Genomic DNA, 15,838 nt, shown 5'->3' with positions numbered 1-15,838 from the left:
TAAGATTTAACATTCACCTATATACAAAGTGCAGTAATAACTGATTCCTGAATAAATACATGTTTGAGATTTTCAAGCAACGTTTCTTGAACGTTAAGAGAATTAATTAATTCCACAGCTCTGCTACAGGACAGTTAAGGATTCGCTGTAGAAATTGCTTTAATTTTCTCTCTACCGGCTACAAGCTACCAGCCAATCATCCTTACGCTGTACTAAACATTCAATGAGGATAATTATTATTTCCAAGATAAAATATAAATAGAAAATCTTAACACTGTCTTACTAATATTATAAATGCGTAAGATTGGATAGATAGAAGTTTGTTAGAGTTTGTAACCTAAACTGCTGATCGGATCTCGATGAAATTTGCCACAGATGTAGAAAATTCTGGAACAGTCTGGAAGAACAAATAGGCTACTCTCTAAGCTCATTTTTAAGTCCTCGCAAAACTAGTATAAAAAAAAATATTTACTTAGACATTAAAATAAATCACTTTAATGTTTTTAAAAGATTTTATGTTAATTTTGTATTTTGCGATTTAACCGTTCGACAGCTATAACGATCCGCTGTTTTTGTCTTTGTTTCCGAGCGGTGTTTTTATATTGGCTTGTCGCTTTCGTAGTTTTAGCCGCAAGTAACCGATAGTCTGACAGGGTGAACCTGAGATAAGAAAACCGATTAATCACTTGAAGGGATAACTCATCCGTAACAATGGATCGAAGTAAGGCTTGTGGAGAACCATTTGATATGTTTTTTTTATCTTTGTTTACGTATTTTAAATTTCCGTCTTAAGTGTTAAGAAATCGTATATCGTCTTTATTTTTGTAAACGATATTAATGAAAAAAATTATAATAATAGGAAAACTGATTGATGAAGCGACGGAATCGCGTATCCATCAATTTGTCTTTGCACAAGTGGAGCGATATTGAAAGGATTTTTTTTTATGTTTATTTGATTTTTTGTTATCACTTATCTAGAGTATTTCCAATGAAATAAAATGAAATGGAGGAACCATTATTTAACAATCATTATAGTGCTATATTATTAGTATTATTGATTATTAAATATTACTAATCTTTATTTTATTATTACATCTTTAGTAATATCTTAACATTCACGTTACGACCGAATTTTATTTTTGTTCCTACATTTCTCTATTAGGTGACAAAAGGTTCTAACTTTAGTTTAATTCAGAGCATAAATAGAACTTTTTGAGGTTGACAGCACCTTTATTATAAAAGAAAAAAAATAAAAAAAAAAGTTTACGCAGAATCGTTAATTAGGAACGTAATATTGTCTTAACATTTCTATCTGTTAACAATTATCAGGTCGATGTCTGATTTTTCGCGCTCTGATGAATGCCGTACTCAATCAATTCATAGTCTAATGGAGAGGCAGCCATGTGTAAGCGACGCGATAAAAATAAAGACGTGCGAATTTATTTCAAGAAATAACATCGTTATTGATAAAAAAAATATCTTGAAGAAATAATGCTACGATATAAACGCATTAAATTAACAAAAAAAATTTTGGAAGTTGATACAAAAACTTAGTTTGTATCAAATAAGATTCAGTAAAATTAAATTAAGGCTTACAACAAAACTCGTTTCGCCGTGCGATTTCCAATTTAGTCGATTTTACGTTTTTTGTTTTTTTTTGTTAACCCTAGCAACTAATCTTGCTGGCTTCTTATTTTTGTAATATCCGATTTGGTCCATCTTATCCCTTTGTATATTCTGTCGCCTATTGTGCGTTGTTTACTTTTATTAAATAAAATAGCTTGAAATAATACACAATGATAAAAATCCAATAAGGATTATAATTTATTTATAAAATGATATATACACTTTACAATTGACCATACAACGCTGAGAGCAAAAGGCCCCTTACAGAATCCATCTTGTCAAATATTTAAATGCATTTAAGACCTTAAAAAAATGTGAAAACTTTATCTAGTATCACAAACTTCATTTACAAATTTACACGAACACAAAGAGAAATTCCAAAAGGACCGATGGCTCTCGGGCTTCACTCCGTCACGCGCACTTACAAACAATATATATTTATTCTCATTGGTAATTGTAATAAAATTATTATGTACAACGCTATTTACATAACCAGAACATTCACCAACATTCCCTCACAAAACACTCAAACAACTCTTGTATTGCTTTGTTTTCATTTACCACAATTTTTGTAACAAGACTCAATGAATTCTACTTGAGCATTAATTGTATGGATCAAACAAAACTTGTAATATCTTACACTACAACTTGCAATAGAGATCTAAACGTTATCGAGTCATTCTGACTTGCATCAGATGAGTTTCAATTTATTACAGATTCTTCAATTAATTAAAAGCTAATATTTGTGCCCTGTATGGTAAACTCAGGACTCGGCGTAGACACACTAGTTTTCTTGCCTTTAGTTTACTGCACAAACATATTGCTATCTCTCTCATTCTAATTAAATATTAACCATAACTTAACTCGACTGACTAAGACCAATATATTAAAAAACACCAAAAATTTGATTTAGAAACTAAAATAAACTAAATAAAATAATGAGATTTGAATCCAGTTTACAATTATTTGTCTTAGAATTTCAATTTTCTCATTTTTTGTTCAGATGTAATATACCTTCTAACACTCTGTGGAAGATGAGTCAAATGCCACATTATTGGTACAAATTGGTTCAATAGTTTAGGCTCTAAGCCGTCACAATGGGATACATGAAAACAAAGTTACACGAGAATAACATTACCTCTGTCAGTCAGGTAAGAGATAGCAATATGTTTCTGCACTCGTTTTTCAGTTATATTGACATTGATAAAAAAATGTAGAAGTAAATCCTTTAAAAATTTCGTTTTTCTCAAGCTCTGACGGCCTTAATTTTTAATTTAACAAATAAAATGTTCCAAACTTGTATCTAATACAATAAATTTAACATAAAAAATATTATTCCATTACAAACGGAATACAACTTTTAATATAGAATGTTCTAGAACTGTCAGAGCTTATCATGTATCATGTCTTTAAAAAACATGTACAAAAATATTGCTCTCTCTCTCTTTTACACAGAGAAAGAAAAAGAAAGCATATTTTTCACGTGTTTCGATATTAGTATGAGTCCTGAGAATGTATATAGCCTAGCCAAGTATATAAAAATCCGGACCCAGAGGCATTTCATTAGATTTCTAATGTACGCAAAGAGTATAGTTCCATTTACCCGCAAAACGGCGGGAATTTTCATATTTCTGGTCAGACTATACACAACAACCGTGACAAAATTGTAATGTTTTTTAATAAAATTAATACTGTTCAAGTCCAATGATATTAGAAAATACTTAAATATCGCATTTCTTTTATGAAATCGTGCCACGGCCGTCATAAATTTACCTTTATTCGAATTATGCTTCAATATGAAAACAAATTATCCTATCAACATATTGCATAGGTAACAATATTTATCCACTAATAAAATTCACTAGTAGACTTTCACACTTCTCAATATAACGAAAGATTTTATGTAAACGATTAATTGGCTTGACGATTTCGAAATAAAACACATAAAGTCTAAAGAAGTTTAAATTATCACCAATAAAATTGATGTCCAAGTCCTTGAAATACTTTGAAATGTATAAAAATGTTAACTTTACTGTTTTTAATTCACGAATTTATGTAATATTTGATTAAAATGAGATCATTCCAACGCACTAACAAAGGCTAAAAAACTTTTGACAACAACGTAATTTAAATTTTAATTTTCATACCAAAAGACGTTAACATAAAATCATAGTCACATTGAGTAAGGCAGACGTTTCAGTTATTTAAAAAAAATAGTCTTGCAAATATAACTCTATGATTAGTCTATGAAATATTCACTTTAGTGCTTGAACTGTGTCCAACGCTGTACACAAGTGCACGCTAGTTGTGTCCAGGGCTGTACACACTTGTGTACACTATGTCCAGCGCTGTACACACTTGTGTACACTATGTCCAGCGCTATACACACGTGTACACTAGTTATGTTCAGCGCTGTACACATGTGTGCACTAGTTGTATCCAGCATTGTATACACTCAAGCACATTCACTAGCTGTGTCCGTCCGCTGTACACACTAGCATTCACTGTGTCCGACGTTGTACACACTCGAGAGCACTATTTGTGTTGCTGTACACACTTCAGTGCACTATGTCCGGCATTGTACACACCTGTACACTATGTGCGGCGCTGTTCACAATTCAGTGCACTATGTCCGGCGTTGTACACACCAGTACACTGTGTGCGGCGCTGTACACACTTTAGTGCATTATGTGCGGCGCTGTACACACTAGAGTCCACTCACTAGCTATGTCCGGCGCTGTATACAGAGTTCAATCTTTTTACGCCGACCGAGCCGCTGTTTCCGTTCCTCTCGAGGCTCACTAGGAAGTCTTCTAGAAGCTTCGCAAGCCCCTTCCTCTTGAACCGCAGCGACTCACTGATGACATCACGTATCACTTCCTTCTTTACATCCACGCTACCCTTCAAGTCCTTCAAATATTCGAATAACTTCGTAAAATCTGAAATGAAAACATTCAATAATTCTACATTTTTGTATTTACTTTTACAGAACAGTAAATAAAGTCCAAAAGTAAAAAATAAATTATAATTCAAGGCCGTGTGTATTTCACGTGTGTTCCTCATTAGTATAAGTCAATGACACAGCTGACGCCTTTCACCTAGCAACAGTGAACGCAACTTTCACTTCGCATTCCGAACGTTACCGAATTTATAGACTGAAGATTCATCGATAATAATCTAGATAAAATTATTTTAAACCACTAACCAATGATCTAAGTAAATAAGCAGCAATACTATTGTAATACATAACACAAGCATTTAAATTTTTAATCTGTTGAAAATTATTAAAATCGGGTTAAGATGTCCACTTGGCCATTTTTTTGTTTTTTATCCTTATTTCGCAATATTCTTATTAGTAGAGCATTTACCTTAGACTTATTAGAATAAAAATAGCGTAATAGAGTTCACGCACATGTTTGACTAAACTATCGCACAACTGTTTAGTCTCACATTGATTCCTATGAACTTATATACAGATGCGCATAATACTCTATTTTTACTTCTGCAACTAATTGAATTGTCTGCGAAACAATCGACAATCGCACAACAGTCGTGTGATAGTTTGGTCAAAGGTCGCCTGCTCTTAATGTGTTATTTACCTCTGCCGGGTCTTCTCACTGCGCGGTACACTTCCGAGCGTACGTTGAGATTGTGTTTCTTTATATCTGCCAGCTCCTTTCGCGACGGCTGCGGCGGCAGCAGGAACTGCACGGGCGCGGCCTTTTCCGTCTGAAAATAAATATTATTGCCGTTATTTTTTAAATAGAAAGAGAAACGCTGTTCATTTGATTCAATAAATTTAAATCAAAATGTTGTTTATGTAACCACAAACTATTAATTTAGCTTATTCTATTAGGTTAAATCGAATATGAAATAAAATATTACCTTTTTCTTAGTACATTTTACGGTGGCATTTCGATGGTTTACCTTTACACTTGAAGTCGTCCGCGACTTCATCAGCGTGAAAAAAAAGAAGCCGTTCTGGAGTTACGTGGTAGGAAACATCCATACATCTATATATACATTCGCGTTCGTATTATTAGTAAAAAGTAATATTTACCTTTCGTTTTCGTTTCTTTCCTCGCGAGTTAGATTCGTTCTCTGCGGCGATGCCCTGCAGTATCGCGTTTATCTGCAGCTCCTGAGAGTCGTGCGTGACCACGGGCAGCAGGGAGCTGAAGGCGGGGCTCGGCGCGCCCGCAGCTGCCGCGCCGCCCGCAGCTGCCGCGCTCCCCGCAGCTGCCGCAGCGCCTGCGCCGCCGGCAGCTGCGCCCGGGGGCTCCGGCGGCGGCGACGGCGACCGCGGCATCTTGCTGCCCAATGTTGTATAAGCATCTGAAAATTTAAAATAAACCAGATTAATATTATAATAAATTATTATACTAAACCAATAAAATTATAATAAACTAGCTGTTGCTCGCGTCTTCGTCTACTTGGAATTAACAATAGTAAGAAATAATAAATAGTAAGTCACTGATAACGTATCTTTTCAAGGGCGAAAAAAAGGTTGAAATCGGCCTCGTAGTTTTTGTGTTATTTTAATGCATACAAAAATACAAATCTTTCCACTTTACAATGTTAGTATAGACTGTAATACAATTTATTGATAAAAACATACCTCCGTTAAGGAATGGTTTGATAACAGGCGGTAAAATAGGCGTAACAGGCGGTGAAGGCGGAACTGGTAATGTGATGGTCGGTCCTCCCGTGTCCATGTTGGGCGGCTCCTGGAAAACAGATAAAGAATGAGGTAAAATCAGCAGCCAAAACATAGCTAGCATAGCTGACTGTTGAGAGTGAAGTGTACAAACTGACTTCTGGCGGGCGTCCCGATGGCAGGTCCGAGGGCACGGGCGCGAGCGGGGAGGCGGGGCGGCGCGCGGTGACAGGCGAGTGGGGGGAGAGGGGGGAGAGCGGCGCGGCAGGAGGCGGCGGCGCGAAGGCCAGCGGCAGCGGCAGGGCGTAGGGCGCAGCGGGGTGCGGCGCGGCGGGCGGCGGGGGTGCGGGCGAGGCGGGGGAGGCGGGCGGCGCGGGCGAGGAGGGGCGGCGCGCCACCACGTGCTGCGGCAGCGGGCCCGCCTTGCGCTTGGGCGGCGCCGCGCGGGGTGACTCCGCGCCGCGCTTGCCGCCCGCCCCGCCGCCGCCGGCGCCACGCACCGCGCCCATAGGGTCTATGTCCGCTTCGTCGACCATCATGCGCTGAAAATTTTTATTATCTACTTTATATAACATCCTCGACAACTCCTAATGGTGTTTGTTAAAGAAAAATGGCCTGGATTGAACTTTGATAAAATGTAACATTTAAAATCTGATTTTAAAATCAAAAGGTCATAAAGTAGTGAACAGTGAGCTGTACACTACAGTATTTATTATTAGTAATCGAGGGCGGTGGTGGCTTTAGTTTTCCGATTAGATTCTCATTAAACGGATTTTTAGACTGCATTTTAACTGTGTTTAAATGGGGAATAGGAAAACTGTATTTTTAGAGTAATACAACTTATCCCTTTTTGTATTCAAAAGAACTACATACATAATCCTTAAAAACATACATAAACCTTTAAAAAGTTTAATCTTATTATATAGTCTTTTATAACGTAAAAATTAATTTTTAGAAATAGAATATTTCACTTTATACTCTTTTTTTTTGTTTTTTTGGTAATATAACAATGGTGCTGTTTCACGTCAAGATGAAGATGAAGAAAGTACCTTGTCGATCTTGAAGGGGTTGCCGAACATGTGCTGGCGCACGGGCTGCGACTCAATCTCGCGCAGCTGCGGCGTCATGCGCTTCAGGTACTCCTGGTAGTTGCCCATCTGCGCCACCGGCATCGAGTGCGCGCTGTCCTCGTCCACCAGCCGCGTGTGCGCCAGCGACGGCTGCAGGAAGTTGGCGCGCATGCGCACCACCTGCACACATACACATACTGCAAAGTAACTATCGTTTTTTGACATTATTTTAATATAAATCGAATTTAAACTTATTAGTAGGTAAAATCTGAAGATAATTGCTACTTTTGCTGTAAATTACAAAATTTAATATTATATTGTTTACAAAGAATACTAAAAAAAATTATGCCTTGCTGATAAAACTTTTTTTTTAAATTCTCTTTAAATATGAAGACAGAAGTAGGTAGACTGTGAATATCCATTATGTAGTCCTGATACTCCTCTGTTTCGGGTGCTCTTAATACAACTAATCCTAAATATTTTATCAGTTTGGGACGCTTCGATCAGAATAAAACTCATTTTCAAGCCATGAATTTTGAAGTTAACGTGTCCAATTCGCGTTTAGTCGAGACAATACAACTCTAATGTAAAACTACATTTAACTAGCAATGTAATTGATTTAGTGAAGATACCTGGTCGAGCAGATCTCTGCGCTGTATGTCGAAGGGGTTCCTGTATGTGTGCGCGTGCGGCTTGTGGCGACCGCGCGACAGCCCCACCACGAAGCCGCCGAACTCGTTGAGCTGGTCTCGCAGCGCGCTGAACTTGTCCTGCAGGCTGGGGTGCGACGTCAGCTCCTTCTTCAGCGGAGACCGCGACATTACGCGAACGCTCTCCGATACCTGTAAAAGTATTTATTTTTTACTAATTTGCGTCCGCGACGCCCCCGCGTGGAATTAAAAAAAAATCAGCCTTTGTGTTACTTCAGATTATGATCTAGTTTGCCAAATTGCATCGAGATCCGTAGATGTATAGGCTACAAATTCTAACAAACATCCATGCATAATAAATAAATAAATAAATAATAATATAAGTTTATTTTTAAAATAATACATTTTTAACAAGTATATATTCGTTGCTGGGACATTCTTGCATCCATCTAAACTTTCGCACTTATAATATTAGTAAGATTTAATGGCTGTATTAAATGGGTAATGCTATACACAAAAGTCTGGAATGAGTTTCAAAGACCTCGTTTTGTAAGCAAACAATATGTCAGAAGACAATAATGGCATTTAGAGTTTAAGCGTGGCTTTATTGGGGTGCTGTTTCATATTTAATGTGTCGTTTCAATATTTGACCCTTCCCCTTTAATTTTTTTTACACAATTTATAAAAAAAGATGTTGATTGTAGTGATACAGTTATTACATTTCAGTTTACCTTTTGATTATTCCCATTAGAAGCTTTGTTGATAACATCAGCACAAAGTTTCTCAAACTCCATTTTAGCTTGATTTTTCATTCTCTTCAAATAATTTAAGACGGAAAAACTTAGTGAATTGTCTTGAGTGTCCGGTATGAGACTCTGTACCAACGGCGCAGATGCGCCCATTTTCGTTAACGCCCTTCGAAGTGGCTGGAAATTATAAATATTCATTTTAGAAAAACATAATACGAATATCGCTAAGGTAATATATTTTATGTCGCATTTTATCGCTAAAAATATAAAAGCTAAACAATTACTACATATTTTAAAACTGTATCGCTAAAGAATTTTTGAAATTTTTTCGGCCCAGTAGTTTTTGAGTTCTTTCATAACACAAAAATACAAATCTTTCCTCTTTATAATCTTAGTATAACATTATAAATGCGAAAGTTTAGATGGGATGTTTACTAGAGTTTGATCTCGCTGAAATTTGGCATGGATGTGGAGGATAGTCTAGAAGAACTCCTGCTTATGTTTCTTTTTTTTTAATTACACGCGGACGTAGTCGCGGGCAAAAGCAAGTAAAAAATATAAACTTACCACAACATAGTACGATGGCATTCTATCCAAATACTGTTGGAAGGCCATCTTCCATTCAGCAGTTGGTTTACATCTGTGCACCTTGAACAGGTCGTCAAGTAACGGCAGCAGCACCGGGTAGTTGTATGGTAACACAAACAAATTCACACACGTCAGATTTGTTGACGCCTTCAAATAACCAAAAGGGTGATTGACTTCAGAGTTTTTACAGCCGCTATTTGCTACGAAAACCTGCAACCACATATTTACATATAAGACACAAATATAATATTCACAACATTACTATAAAAGACAAAGTTTATTTGCTTTTTCATTATAAAGATAATGGAATAACATCTGTTTGGAGCAATCGAGATCCTTGCAAAATACTAAAATATACCAAGTGTTCCTATTAGATTCCTATAAAACCTTGTTCCATTGTATATTAACTAGCAGTTGCTTGCGACTTTGCCAACGTAAAATCAAAAAATGTAGAAATATACCCTACGACACTGATAACATAGTTTTTTCAATGGTGCAAGAATTGTTGAAAGCCATCTAGTAGTTTTTGTTATTTCAATACATACAAAAATACAAATCTTTCCACTTTATAACATTAGTATAGAACGTATATAAACGCACCTGCCAGCAAATAGTGGGCTGTTTCCTGGCCAGTATGAACTGCGTGAGCGGGCTGGGCTCCAGCTCGTACTTGTCGAAGGGCAGGTTGTCTATCACCATGGGCTCCTGGCTGGAGCACGTGAACTTCACCACGGGGTGCGCGGACCGCGGCGGCTGCAAATATTAATACAATTTATGAAAATAAAATAGTTATTTATTTATCACTGGCTTTCGCCCGCGACTCTGTCCGCGTGGAATTAACAAAAATCAAAAACGATCTGTGTGTTTTAAACTATCCTATTACATTTATACCAAATGACACTGAGGTCCACTGAGCAATTTCGCAAACTTTTATCCATCTGAACTTTCACATTTTTAATATTATTAAATAGATTACTCAAATTAGGGTTTACAATATAATTGAGAAGTAAGGTTGATTTTATTACTTTAAGTAATCTCTTCTAGGCAACCCAGTGGGATGAGAGAGGCATTTCAATATTGTTTATATTATCACTAATTAAGTATTAGCTTGTGTTTTTAAAGGTTTTTCCTTTCCTAATATTTTTTCCTTATTCAAAGTCAGCTAAATGTTATAAAATGTTATCAGTAGTGTTTTGTTTAAAAATGTAACAATTGAACTAAATTTATTAGAGCTTTGTTACGAAAGATTTATTTTTTTTATTAGAAGATATATCCTCAATGGATCTCAATGAAATGCTGTATAGACATAGAACACAGTCTGATATGCCACAGTTTATGTGGCTATTAATTTCGCGCAGACGAAGTCGCGGGGACCAGTTAGTATAATTAAGCAATAACATCCTAAGCATGAAATATAAAGTATATTTACCAATGATGGAGCGTTGGGATCAGGTCTGAAGGACTCCGGTATGGGCCAGAAGCCGACAGCGAAGCCCTTCTGTGAGACAGTCCGCGGCACGTAGATGAGCCGCCGGCACGAGTGCCACGCTTGCGGCGCGCCTGAACTCTGGCTTGTGATCGTAGACTGATACGGACCTCCGTTCCAACGCTATAATTTAAACAATCATCTATGTTTAAAAAGTAATGTACCCTTTATGGACATTTATACACATGCCATCATCAGCCTTTATCTGCCCACTGTTGGACAAAGGCCTTCCCCCAATAAATAATGTATAATTCTTATGGTCTTTGGATAAGTTTAGAAAAACATTAACTTCATTGACTACATGCCTAAGGGCAAGGTAGACTGTATTTAAGGCAGTTTAATCACACATTTGAAAGATTTGGAAAATAAAAAGAAGGTTACTAAAGCAGAAAAACTCGTGGGATTGTGAAAAATCAAAATGTCAATGTCAATAATCAAACTGATATATCAAACCAGAAAAGAAAACATTCCATTTTCGTCTGCAAAAAAACTATTATATTATTGTTATGAAAACAATTCTGCTTACCCCATTTCTTTCAGCTTCACCATCTATATCTTTATCTGTTTCATGAGCGAGATCGTCAGTTTGTTCTGTGCCATCTCTATTGTTGGCGCCGTCAATGGGCGGTGGGTCCGGACCAATCTTCTCAAAATTAATGACAACTCCACTTTGTACCTTCTGTACTAAACTGTCGATGCACTGCATAAGCATACGGTGCGAGGTGATGCAGTATGAACGTCCTAAAAATCAACCAAACTATATTATTCACCTATTTATTAACTTCACTAAACAAGCTTCAGGGTGTGTCTTCCTCGTTGTAAAATCTCGTATTAAGTATGGCCTATTACTAAGTAATATGGTAGCTTTCTAATAGCAGAATAATCTTAGAAAGCCTTTTCGTTTTTGAGTTTATAACATACACAAATATATCATAGATACAAAAATACAAACTTTTTTTCTATAACATTTTTACAAATGGTCACAAAAGTTATTTTATTAGATTATGGTAAAGCAATATAACTTATATAACAATAACTGTATAACAACAACTAATATAACTTAACAAAGTCCCTTTAAAAGTCCACAACTTTTTTTCATTATATGTCACTTCAAGTTATGTTTGTAGGTAGAACAAGTAAAAAAATATATAATTAACTCGACTATATCAAGGACCTCCATAAAAGGACTGCCTTCTAATTAATATATGTATTCACATGATTCATTGTATGCTTATTTTTAGTGACTAAATTACAAATTATTATTTATAGTATTCATTGATTACATGTATTATGCAGTTTTCATTAATTTTACACTACCAGCTATATAAATAAACAAAGTTAAATTTAAGAATAATCTGAGTATAAGCAAATATTAGTACAAATTTTCCCTAGACTCAGTTTATTCCTAATTTAAACTTTATACTGCATTTATTTGTGAGGCTCTACAAGTTTAATATCTACAACTGTAAAGTATTTGTAAAATTTATTTATCTGAAAATCTCCGGGTAATAGATAGATTATACACCAAATTAATTAACAATATAAATATCTATAGATTCATATCAATTAATACTTTTACTGTTAAGCCTTATAAGTATTAAAAACACAAAAAATAATGATATAAAATTACATTTAGAAGTAAATAATTAACAGTAACCAGAATCATCATCAAATCTATCTACAAATATAATTGCAGATTCTATCAAAAATAACATTCAGGTCAAACATTTGCATAAAACTAAACACTAATAAAATACCCTAAGTGCAATCATCATAAAGATAATTTATCTTAGCCCATAGTTTATTAGATCTTATTTAAACCAATGTCATGTCATTTAGCCCATTGCGTCCAGACAACAAGTCAATGACATTTTGTTACACAATATGAATAATGAATCCATGATCATTAGCATTGGTGTATTAAACAAAAATTTGTTGGACAAATAAAATGGCCAGCATCAACACTTTACATTAAAAAAAAATAAACAAATTGAGGCCGCAAAGCAGGTCACGTCTGACCATAGACATTCTTTGGTACACATATTATCTATGCTTATGTAAAAGGATAAACAGAAAAGAGGATAATTCTTTTTCTATTTCAATCACACCCTTCCCCTTCCAATCATATAAAATATTGAATAATAAATCAAACTTTCTTACCTCCAGTAACTTCACACATAGCATCAATAGGTGATGAGTCGGAGGGCACCAAGCCAGTGTCTCTCTCAACCGCCGGTGTTCCAGACAACCTTAGCACCAAAGAGAACAGTCGTTGATCCCATCGGAATGGTTCTCGAGTCAGTTCAGATCCAGGAATTGGACAGTTCATCGGCAAATTAAACTGAAAGTACCACAAGGTTTAATTTCTGTGACTACAATTTATTATTTGGTAAACAAAAAAAATGTTAAAACTCAATAATCTTTTTTTAATGAAAAATATCTTAAATTTGAAAATGGTTATCAAACTTCAATAGATCACCACGTAAAAGAAACAAAGTTAAAACCATTTAAGATATGTCTTGTTCCTCCCAATTAGAAAAAAAAGGATTATTCACTAAAATGTGAAGGATATTTCAAGTTATTAAAAAGCAAAGTTAAGTAAAATAAAAACTAGATAAAGGTGTGTGAGCCCACAAACTGTTGCTTGCTACAAACCACAAGATAAGATATGACAAATATTTTAATGTTGAAATAGGAGGCCAACTTGACAAAGTTAAAAATTAACTGACTTGAGTGATGCTATTTTTCCTTGTTGGAAATTAAGTTGTAAGTTGTAAACAATACCCACACCCATTTATAAGAATTTTATCAAAAATGAGATTCAAATTGTGTTGATGCACTTAATATTGAAGACCTAATCACTTTGGCCTCATTTTTTTAATATGTAAACAAGCTGTTAATTAAGTGAATTCTAATTGGAATTTAAATAAAATCAGAATACTTTTAAATATGTCATGTATACTTACTTCCTCATGAATACCAGCATTACTAGAAAGTTTTCCTCCATCAGTAATAACAACTATTACAGAAGGCTCAAGGTAAAATGGACATCTACCTTGACCATATGTGTCAATACCAGTTTGCATGCGGTTTATGTTTAGGACATCAAATGCATGTTTTAATGCAGCACCCATTGTGGTCAAACCAAGACATTGTAAATTCTTTAATTCATTAATAAAGGTTGCTAAATTCTCCTTCCAACCTGCCTGTAATTATAATTTTATGAATGTAGAATAAATCAATTTTTGTTTGAAAATTATTTAATTCGTATAGCACAACTTTTCAATACGTCGAAAAACGAGTAGAGATCACGATGAATAACAAACATATGTATCGTAACACGGATATCTAAAATTTCATATTTCCCCCCAAATCGCCATTTCGTTGTGATTTGCCTCGACCAATAGGAGTGCGACGAGAACGCAGTCGCGAGCGCTATCGCGAACGAACGCAGCAACGGCGGAGGATCGTCCTGTTTACGTCGTGCTGTATATTTCAATAAATTTCGCACAATCAAAGTATGTAAATGTTCTGGATTGCAGATATCAGTGCTACATGTATGGACTCTACTTAACCGGCGTTTATGTATTTATGGATGCTTCAATCACAAGAAAATCTACCAAAAACGTGTTTACTCTGATATACTAACCTTGATGTTCGCGGGTGGCTCTTCGAAAGTTAGAAGCATATACCTATCGCCTCTGCTTTCAGGAGATCGTTGACGAACCTAAGAAACGAAATTAATAACTTCAATACACTAACACGCGATAAACAAATCGATCATAAAAATGAAACGGTTGAAGAGTCGATGACACTGCACGTACCTTTACGAACGTTTCCACAGCGCCCTTGGCTACATCGAGCAACGTTGGGCGTCCGCCCAAATAAGCTCTTTGGTTCATAGAAGCTGATGTATCTATTAAAAAGACTATTATAGTCATCGTGAAAATTTTCCTAAATATCTAAATACATTAAAATATGCGCACGCTATTATGAACTAAGAACAAAAATGGCCGCTACATTGTACGCAGACTCGCTGAGAGGCGACCGTCCGACAGCCGCTTCGACGAGCAGCTGAACAAGCTACGCCACGAAGACTCCAAAAGTACCACGTGACCTAATCATACGTTCGGTTATTCTCGGCCTCCAATAGAAAAACGTTCGGCAAAGATCGTGCGCCCGCTGGAATGTTGCCACTTTTAATAGTAATATCTGCCGAAAAATTTACCACAAGCCAAACAGTTTGATTCTATCAAATAAAGTTATAATCAAGTAACATTTAATAACGAACTAAACATAGTTTGGTTTTATTTTCCATAATCCTCAAAAACTCCGTTCTTAAAATCAAAAACTAATTATAAAAAACTTGGATGATATTTAATGGGCTAGACACTTAAGGAAAATTATTTTGATAATTTTGAATAATTTTATTAGTGAACTAAATACAAATTTTCACTACGGAACATTATAATTAATTTTTTTTTAAGCTTTAACAGGAAAGTACAAAATTGATTTAAAATAGGGAGATATGCATATTTGGTTAACACTGCTTTGTAAGCATGTGTAATAAATGCGTAATGAAATGAGTGATTCAATTTATAATAAACTTCTGAGATCCACTAATCTTACCTCGTAAATTTACAAAATAATTTTATAATTCCAAAGTACCGATACGCTTTAAAAATCTAGGCATGTTTGATTTTGTGTTTAAAAATAACATGACCTGATCGAAAAGGGCGGCATTTTCAAACTGTTCAAAATTCTTTTGTAGATAAAGATTTTTTTTTCACAATAACGCTTATTGAAGTAACATTAAAGCCACAATGTAATATTAATTCTACTTTTTGTTTTTCTTTATTTCAACTTATTGGTTTTATACAATCGAAGTGATGGATTTATAAATTAGGTCATAATTATTGCAGTTAAATTTTAATGTCAATTTATTGATTTTGAGTGATGTCTTAGTAATTATATAAAAGACAAGACTTTTGGTAACATAACATAACGTAAGT

General features: G+C 35.3%; 1 protein-coding gene across 1 annotated transcript; it reads right to left on the bottom strand.

The window, feature by feature from the left end:
* Nucleotides 1–1,800: 1,800 nt before the first annotated feature.
* On the bottom strand, nt 1,801–15,047 carry LOC106100695 (integrator complex subunit 6-B). Its single transcript, XM_013279678.1, has 17 exons — nt 14,651–15,047; nt 14,476–14,553; nt 13,793–14,032; nt 12,987–13,167; nt 11,353–11,567; nt 10,770–10,949; nt 9,941–10,093; nt 9,320–9,550; nt 8,735–8,929; nt 7,986–8,195; nt 7,333–7,533; nt 6,600–6,825; nt 6,442–6,518; nt 6,245–6,353; nt 5,687–5,961; nt 5,226–5,355; nt 1,801–4,565 (listed from the first exon to the last, which is right to left on the bottom strand). The coding sequence occupies exons 1-17, from the start codon at nt 14,765–14,767 to the stop codon at nt 4,348–4,350; spliced, it is 3,036 nt and encodes a 1,011-aa protein (XP_013135132.1). The 5' UTR covers nt 14,768–15,047; the 3' UTR covers nt 1,801–4,347.
* Between the last annotated feature and the right edge of the window lie 791 nt (nt 15,048–15,838).

This window comes from Papilio polytes, unplaced genomic scaffold (assembly GCF_000836215.1).
Source record: "Papilio polytes unplaced genomic scaffold, Ppol_1.0 DF824047.1, whole genome shotgun sequence".
NCBI classification, from domain to species: Eukaryota; Metazoa; Arthropoda; class Insecta; order Lepidoptera; family Papilionidae; genus Papilio; species Papilio polytes.
Note: the sequence above shows the minus strand (reverse complement) of the source record. Positions and strands in the feature narration are given on the sequence as shown.